At 43.1% G+C, this 8,225-nt stretch overlaps 1 protein-coding gene across 2 annotated transcripts; it reads right to left on the bottom strand.

Moving 5' to 3' along the window:
• Positions 1 to 1,041: 1,041 nt before the first annotated feature.
• LOC137298048 (U20-hexatoxin-Hi1a-like) lies at positions 1,042 to 7,915 on the bottom strand. 2 transcript variants are annotated; one of them, XM_067830089.1, is made up of 5 exons: positions 7,821 to 7,915; positions 7,180 to 7,318; positions 2,586 to 2,703; positions 1,632 to 1,711; positions 1,042 to 1,309 (listed from the first exon to the last, which is right to left on the bottom strand). In XM_067830089.1, the coding sequence occupies exons 1-5, from the start codon at positions 7,848 to 7,850 to the stop codon at positions 1,119 to 1,121; spliced, it is 558 nt and encodes a 185-aa protein (XP_067686190.1). In that variant the 5' UTR covers positions 7,851 to 7,915; the 3' UTR covers positions 1,042 to 1,118. The 2 variants fall into 2 exon arrangements, with proteins under 2 accessions (XP_067686190.1, XP_067686191.1); XM_067830090.1 differs by lacking the exons at positions 7,180 to 7,318; positions 7,821 to 7,915 and adding an exon at positions 3,816 to 3,996.
• Positions 7,916 to 8,225: the final 310 nt, after the last annotated feature.

Below are 8,225 nucleotides of genomic sequence, written 5' to 3'. Positions count from 1 at the left end.
TGCTGCTTTAGATTTTAGTCTGGAGTTAATAACGTTTGAAAAAGGCCGGTGGGGTAGATATTGCAGCTCTTCGAAATCAATATCTGTCGATATTCTATATCGATATTCTTATCTGGGATCAGTTGTTCTTGACAATAATGATTTGTGTCTAGTGACCTGACCATTCCACCTGATGGAATGGATCTTCAGCCACACTTTCTTTTCAAAAGGTGTCAAACGGGATCAAGTGATAGCGTTAAACTAAAGTGTGGCGTTAAACTACAAATACTCGGTAGTCACCGTGCTTCAACAGTGGGTCTCGGTGTCCCCGGGTTGTCTAGTCCAATTTCAGTCCATCCAGACCGGTTAACGTAAACGAAATATTGCTGACGGCGTTTAACAACATTCGCTCATCAAATTGAAATGTATGCTTCCTTTCTTACAGATCGTTAACTGATAGTGACTACCTGTACCCCATCTGAGTGAGCTTTGTATCTGTCTCAGAATGAAGGTTGCCAGGTATTTACCCATTCGTGGTGTCAGCGTTACTGCTGTACATGAAACTAATCAAGAGGCGAATGCCTGATCTCCCAATCCTATAGTAAATGGGACATGACCCTTGAGAACTCCCATTTCTTTTCTTCCCCAGTCGACTCTCCTTTGAGTGAGTTTAATTTAAAGCCGTTCTTAGCAATATTCCAGCAATATCACAGCGGGGGACACCGTAAATGAGCTTCACACATTGTACCCATATGGGGAATCAAACCTGGGCCTTTGGCGTGAAGATCGAGCACTTTAACCACGAGGCTAACCAACCGGGAATTGAGAATTCCGTTGGTTGGTATTTGTTTTAGTAGGAGACGAACGTACCTCTGGAAACTCATCGAAGTTTTTGTTTTTCATCTTGTGACGTTACGCCCACGTTAATTCAATGTCGATGAAACTCGTTTTAACGATACTACCTCAGACTGACCAGATGAGGTTAATAGTTTAGATAATGGTTATGACCTGATGATGTTCTGGCTGTATTGAAGATGTCATAACGAGAAACAGAACACAGGATAATGATTCATTTTGGTTTATTCATTGTGTAGATGAAATCAATGTCACATTGGAAATACAACAATCGTAGGTCATCCCTAACACTGGAGCTTGTCCATTTCACCGATGTTGACAGTTTGGCTGTTGCCCAGCATCTTGCCGTTGACGTCGGCGCAGAAACAGACAGAACCCGTGCACTGTTTCTTGCTGTAACTGCCTTTGTTGTCACAGAAGAAGAGTTTGCCAATGAGTCCCGTCTTCAAGTAGGCGGCTTTGTCCCGAGCACAGGCTTAAAATAGTAGTGAATAAAGCAACATAATAATTATGTCGAATCTATATTGAGTCTGCATGTTACATTCCTTGCTTATCATTTATTGTGACATGAAACTATGGTGGACTCCAAAGGCGAATCCAGGAATCTTCAAGTGTGTGTGTGCGTGCGTGTGCGCGCGTGTGCGCGCGTGCCTGCAGTTCGAACCCAATACAATTATGGCTTTATTTCGGTTACATGTTTAAAATCAAATCTGGAACACATAAGCAAACCCGGAAACAGGGTTACTGGAAGCCATTTAAAACCCTTCTAATAGGAACATGTGTTGTTCAGTACTTACTGCAGTCCATGTTGTCCGTGCCTGCGGCGTAGTTGGTGAAGTAGCCGAGGTCGTTACCGTCAGAGTCAACACAGTAGCACCTGCAGCAACCAAGTATGTAAAGGTTGTGTATTGACTCAATATCCTAACTGTTTATTGTCGGAGGACAAACACACGTGCTCGGTAAACACGAGACAGAGAAAGATGGTTGCCGGCAGCGCAAGTGTTAACGGGTGAGCAGCTACCATCAACCGAACAGGTCTCGAAGTGTTGAACAAAACACTTAAGACTCTGAAAAGTGAATTTGGCACCTTACGAGAGTGACACCGTTCCCGAAATGAAGTCGGGTGCGTCTGCGTCACTGGACATTCAATATTGTCGAGTTCAACGGCAAAAAGGCAACCCACGCACAAGATGTTGGTCGGTAGGCTTGCTGTTTAACGCCACACTCTACAATATCCCGGCTATATGGCGGCGGTGTGTAAATAATCGAGTGCAGACCAGACAATCCAGTGATCAAGAGCATAAACATCAACCTACGTAACTGAGATACAATGACATGTGTGATCAGCAGCACAAGCATCTGTCGGCGCAGTTGGGAGCCGATGACACGTGTCACCCAAGTCAGTGAGCCTGACTACCCGATCCCGTTATATTACAAACCTGGATTGTTTAAGATCAATTCTCACCCGGATCTTAACAGGTACCCGCAACCACGGCTTTGGTTTTGCTTTGGTTTTCGGAATTTGAACCTATAGTCTTTAGTTTCTGGCGTACACAAGGGACACAACCCTACGAAGGCCATTGAAGTACCACAAGTCGTTGTGTTCCCGCCATTGTTCCAGGATATTTAAAAGAAAATGAGTGAGTGAGTATGGTTTTACGTTGAGTTTAACAATATTCCAGCAATATCACGACGGGGCACACTAAAGTAAATGGAATATATTTCCAGGACAATGGAAGATGAGCACCTACCCAGCTCCTCTGCACTGCTTGGGCTTGTATGTCCCATCAGTCTCGCACTGTGGTTCCGAGGACCCCAATAGGTGCTGCTCCACATCCAGATAATGTTGGTGACGTACAGCACAGGGTCCTGGCGGGTATAACAATTACAAAACACGATAAAGCCACAAAGTCTGAAAAACAAACACGCTCAAAGCAATTTGGAATGTAAATTTTGAGGCGGCGACCAAAACGATACCCGGTCTCTACAACTCTTTACATACTTTGAAGCAACAATGACGACGACGATGATGATGATTATGATGATGGTGGTGGTGACTATGACAAACACACAAACTTACCCCATTTCGAGAAGTAAAACACTCTGAAAATGCATGATCTAACAGACTGGCATCTGACTTTCCACTTTAGGTGCTAGAACATGTTTACAACATATAAGGCTTTTATGAAAACAAAATGTCCCATGCAGTGAGTGAGTGAATTTATTTTTACGCCGCACTCAGCAATATTCCAGCCATATGGCGGCGGTCTGTAAATAATCGAGTCTGGACCAGACAATCCAGTGATCAACAACATGAGCATCGATGTGAGCAATTGGGAGCCGATGGCATGTGTCAACCAAATCAGCGAGCCTGACCACCCGATCCCATTAGTTGCCTCTTACGACAAGCATAGTCTCCTTTTATGGCAAGCATGGGTTGCTGAAGGCCTATTCTACACCGGGACCTTCATGGATTTGTCCGATGCAACCCCCTGATTTGTTGCATATTTCTCCGTGATTAGTTAGGCGAACGCTTGACGGACGCCATAGTTAGTGTATATTGCGACTACATTTACCCTCTCGTACATGGGAATAAGATAACATATCAGAGATCAACTTTGTTGACAAGGTATTCCACTTAGGCTGGTAACAAAATAGCATACTTTACCAGCTTATATTTATCAGTATTTAGGAAACAGCACGATGAGCGAGTCTGATGTGGACGAAAGACGGGAACCGTTCCGGTATTATCGTTATCTCCGAGAACACGAGTGTTGTGCGGAAAAAACCAAGAATCTAAATTCATAATCAAAGCGAGCTAATCTGGTATTGACTTACTTGACCAAGGGACGCAACTCTGCCCTACGAATTACCGCACCTTAGACGACCAGACCAACCGTTAGGGGCGATCCACAAACCATTCGTAGCGCCACGTGACGCCGTAACTATACTAACGAACTACACACAATTGTATTGTCTACCTGAAGCTGTCACCGCTGCAGCCAAAGCCAGGACAAGGATTGAGATCTGTGTGGTGGTCATCTTGTACTACCAGCGAACGAGTGTTAGGACGTAAAGATTCAACACCCCCATATAGTAGTTTGATAGTTAGATGCAGTTATGATTACAGGAGCTACCACATGACACATGTCTCACGAGGTGAAAGATAACGCTGTGACATAATTGCACGTGTCATCTTCGACAATTACACAGGCATGTACTACGATAATGTCAGCTCGCGCTGTTGCCGTGGACAAGTTTACAGCCCTTCCTCTTATCACTTATCTAAATGTAAGTGTGGGCGATTTAACGCCCCTATAATATTTTTGTAGAATAACTCCCGCATATTCTCTGTTACAGCTCGGGTGTCCTGTGCGAGGGCGAGCGAACTGGCCATGTTTATCACGTGATTGAGTGAGTGATTGAGTGAGTTTAGTTTTACGCCACACTCAACAATGTTCCAGTTATATGTGAATAATCGAGTTTGGACCATTCAATCCACTGATCAGCAGCACAAGCTTTTATCTGCGCACATGGGAACCGATGGCATATGTCAACCAGTCAGTTATCCTGACCACCCGATCCCGTTAATCGCCTCTTACGACAAGCATAGTCTCCTTTCGTATGAGGTATGAGGTGCTGAGGACCTATTCTCTCCCGGATCTTCACGGGTGGGCTTAGTTTAACGTCGTTTTCAACCGTATTCTCATAATTTGGCCGAAAAGTAATTCAGGTCACAGATGCCTTTCACGCCGGTAATATCACGAGTGTGTGATTATGATGATATTACTATTGTAGCAATAATTGTTGGATACTAAGCACCAGAATGGGCTTCACAAATGTACCCATGAGGGGAATCGAACCTGGGTCTTCGGCGTGACGAGCGAACGTTTCTATCACTTGGCCACCCAACTGTCCCAGGTAATACCATGAGGACTGTTAGGGTCTTGTCAAACTTAGAAATATGGTCTGGATGAACCGGGATTCGAACCCCCAAAGGCCCAAGTATGCCCCGTGATTAACAAAAGTAATCATTCGATGGAAAGCCAAAATAATCTGATGTCCGATGTTCAAATCTTTCGTAGCCTGTTCACGTTCAGTTATACCGTCTTGTAGGCACAGTGTGTTGACAAATTGTTCAAGGCAATTGGTAGTTTTGTGGATAACAGGGTAAATATGCATATCTTGGGATTACTGGTAAATATGCTTGGGATAACAGACATATTGTACCTGAAATATTATGCAATAAAACAAAACACGTTTCAAGACCGTTTTGGATAATGCCAGGGACAGCATGTATCATTACTAATTTCGGTGATTCACACACACAAATGTCATTTTAGTATCTTGACTTTTACATATAGTTTTACTGATAGTTGAGACAGCCTCTTCTCTTTTCTTTCATGTCAATTTATGCACAAACGGAAAATAGGAGGGGTGGGTAGGGGCGCATCACATCCAAAGTTAATCCCCTCCCCCAAATCGGAAATGCTATTCCAGAAAAATAGCTACCAGAAAACATTTTCCAAACTACTGAAATCGTGAACCTTGCAATCCTGATTAAAAAACGTTTGAAAAAGAGGCGCACATTATTTTAAAATTTCCCCCCTTAGATGTTCGACAATACAAGCTTAAATATTGCTTGACACTTGGTTATTATTTGCTTTTGATTATATTGTTACGACATATTATGCTATTAATTACCAGATGTTTATTGGAAAACAGAAGTTATCTGTGGAATTGTCGTCAGGGAAGGTTATGTTCAGAAATTAAAAGCATGAAAAGCTCGAAACTGTTCACCGATATATACAGTGCACACTGGTTATACTGCCACCCTGCAAAAAATGCCACGTTTTTGCCAAACGGATTTCCTGCCTATATGATACCCTGATTATAATGCCATTTGCCAAGAGTAATTTTCAAAGTCACTTTACCCTGGTTATATAGCCAATTACACTGGAAGCATGGCTAGCATATATACCTTCTTTAAATCCATGCTAGATGCTAGAATTATCCAGTCATTCAAGGTTCATTACAGTTCAAATCAGTCACTTTGTTGATTGCATGGGGCCTCTAACTGTCATACCTGGTTATAATGCCACCTTAGATATAATGCCATACAGTTGAAGCTGTCTAAACCGGCACTTATCGGGACTGAAGAAATAGTCAAGTTTAGACAACGTGCCGGATTGTAGAGCTGACGCTAAATGTTCAAGTCACAGACTGGACTGAGATTATATGCTGGTGTTGACACCCTGCCGGATTGAACAGATTCCGGTTTTGACAGATTCCACCGTATTTTCTCCCCAACAAACGGTGACAGTAGAACCAGGGTATACAGTATTTCATCTAATGGGCAGTCAACAGCTCCTCTGCCCTGTCCGTTTGTCAGTAACACGTCCATGGTCAGTATCTATGCCCACGGTAAACAGCACGTCATAACTGATAGCAGAACAGGAAAAGTGTTCCAGTCTAGTGTGATAACGTAATCACGTGACCAGTCATGGTTCTTAGTAGACAGAGGTCGCTACCTTCGGCATTGCTTAGTGTACAGTGTGGAGATATCTCCTTTTGTATATGTTGATTGCGAGTGGGAATACTTTGAGTGGTGATTAGGCGTGCATGTGTATACATGTGTAAGAGTGTGTTTGGCTTGACACTTTTGTCAGCTTTTATAAGTTCATTTATTGTCTTCCTGAAACCAGTGAACATGGTTTTCTTGCACCGGATGTTGTTATGGTGCCTTGAGTGAGTGAGTGAGGTGTCTAGCAATATCATGGAGGGAGCACCAGAAATGGGTTTCACATGACGAGCAGACCATATTACAATTAGGCTACCCCACCGCCGCAATGATGCCTTGAACAAACATATATTGTAGCTAGAAGAATTGAGAAACACAACAAGGGACGTTTCAATCTCGTCATGTAATCAAAAATGGCAGCCATTTTGAATTTCGGATTCAGTCACTGATTGACAAGATCCAACTCGGTTGATCCTCTGGCTTCTAATGTCACGTGACAGCCCAAGGGTTGGGTATCACGACGGCTTGGCCACGGGGCACTGAAAGGTTTTTGACTTGATAATTGTCTGATACTAAGCACAAGGCCAATATACTACACAGCTGTTTCTCTCACTGATATTACATCACATGAGTAGTAGTGCCCGTGGGGTCGACACAACCGTCACACCCGAGGCGGACATTCAGGATACCTGATGGGGCACGCGATGGGCAGGAGTGAATCTATATTTATTTCTATAAACTATGCCTATATTTTAGCAAAAGTGAACGACTGAGTTCAGTTTTACGCCGCACTCAGCTATATTCCAGAGATGTAAAACTGTTACCTAAGCTTTGTGGTGACGACCTTGACATTGCGATGACCCATGGATTCAAAGAAGGGACTGAAAGCAGTGGCCTTGACCTTGCCAGGTGGGAAAGGAGTAACACCAGCCAGACAACATATTGATAGATCGTCATTATGTCCTGGGAAATAACATAAAACAAAAATCAGATCTCAAGGAACCAATGTCGGTCGTGGATCGTCCATTAGATCAGTTACTGGTTTGTGATCGCAAACAGATCCACTCTCGATTCATTACATGTCGAGGTGATATAGCGGGAATATTGCCGAAACAGGCACCAGTGATTGCTGGATATGACAAGACACATGAATATCTGCTCACACTGAGTAATTTTGTCCGCCGTTCGTTTTTTATTTGGACAATACCATTACGGAGGTCACCAGAAATGGGCTCCATACACTGTACCCATACGGAGAATCGAACCCGGGTTTGCGATGTGACGAGCGAACGCTTAACAACTGTGCTATCCCATCGCCCGCATGTTCAGTGAAGATCTTGCGCTGAGCAACATTCGGTGTTCATTTACAAAAAATCCACAAACAATACGAATTTAGGGTAAGAAATCCAACATTTTAGAGGATCGGAAATGATTCTCTTCGAAGCATGAAAAAGTACAATTCGACCTGGTAATCAGATGCCTCATAATACCCCATTCGCCTCCTGTCACGACATACTATCTGGATAGAATATTTGTCTATGACACTAAGAAAACATATTATGAAATCAAATAAAACATGTTTACAATATGAAAAGTCTCAGTGTTACCTTGTTAAGCTGACCTGTCACAACGAAATGGTGCGTTCGGGAGATGCAGTTTACATGTTGTCATTCTTACCAGTGTTTGCAGAATCACGGGAACTGGGCTCCGTCTAAGTTGGAGGCATACTGTCTCCAGTAGGGTTATCACTAATTTGTTATGATGAATGCTACTCGAAGTTTGATACAATCATCGATATCGAATGTAACATTCTCAGTGATCGAAATGTATCGATATGTGATTTAACGTTAGCGCTAATCTGAAGCGAGAA

Source organism: Haliotis asinina, chromosome 10 (genome assembly GCF_037392515.1).
Source record: "Haliotis asinina isolate JCU_RB_2024 chromosome 10, JCU_Hal_asi_v2, whole genome shotgun sequence".
Lineage (NCBI taxonomy): Eukaryota > Metazoa > Mollusca > Gastropoda > Lepetellida > Haliotidae > Haliotis > Haliotis asinina.
The sequence above is the reverse complement of the archived record's forward strand: the minus strand, read 5'-3'. Positions and strand labels throughout refer to the sequence as shown.

Excerpts from the sequence above, each read along its gene's own strand:
- LOC137298048 (XM_067830089.1), bottom strand. The coding sequence starts at position 7,850 with ATGGGGTATTATGAGGCATCTGATTACCAG. Across the intron at positions 7,319-7,820 it reads ATGAGGCATCTGATTACCAG|GACATAATGACGATCTATCA; the intron begins GTCGAATTGTAC and ends GTTATTTCCCAG. Across the intron at positions 2,704-7,179 it reads GTCGTCACCACAAAGCTTAG|GACCCTGTGCTGTACGTCAC; the intron begins GTAACAGTTTTA and ends TATACCCGCCAG.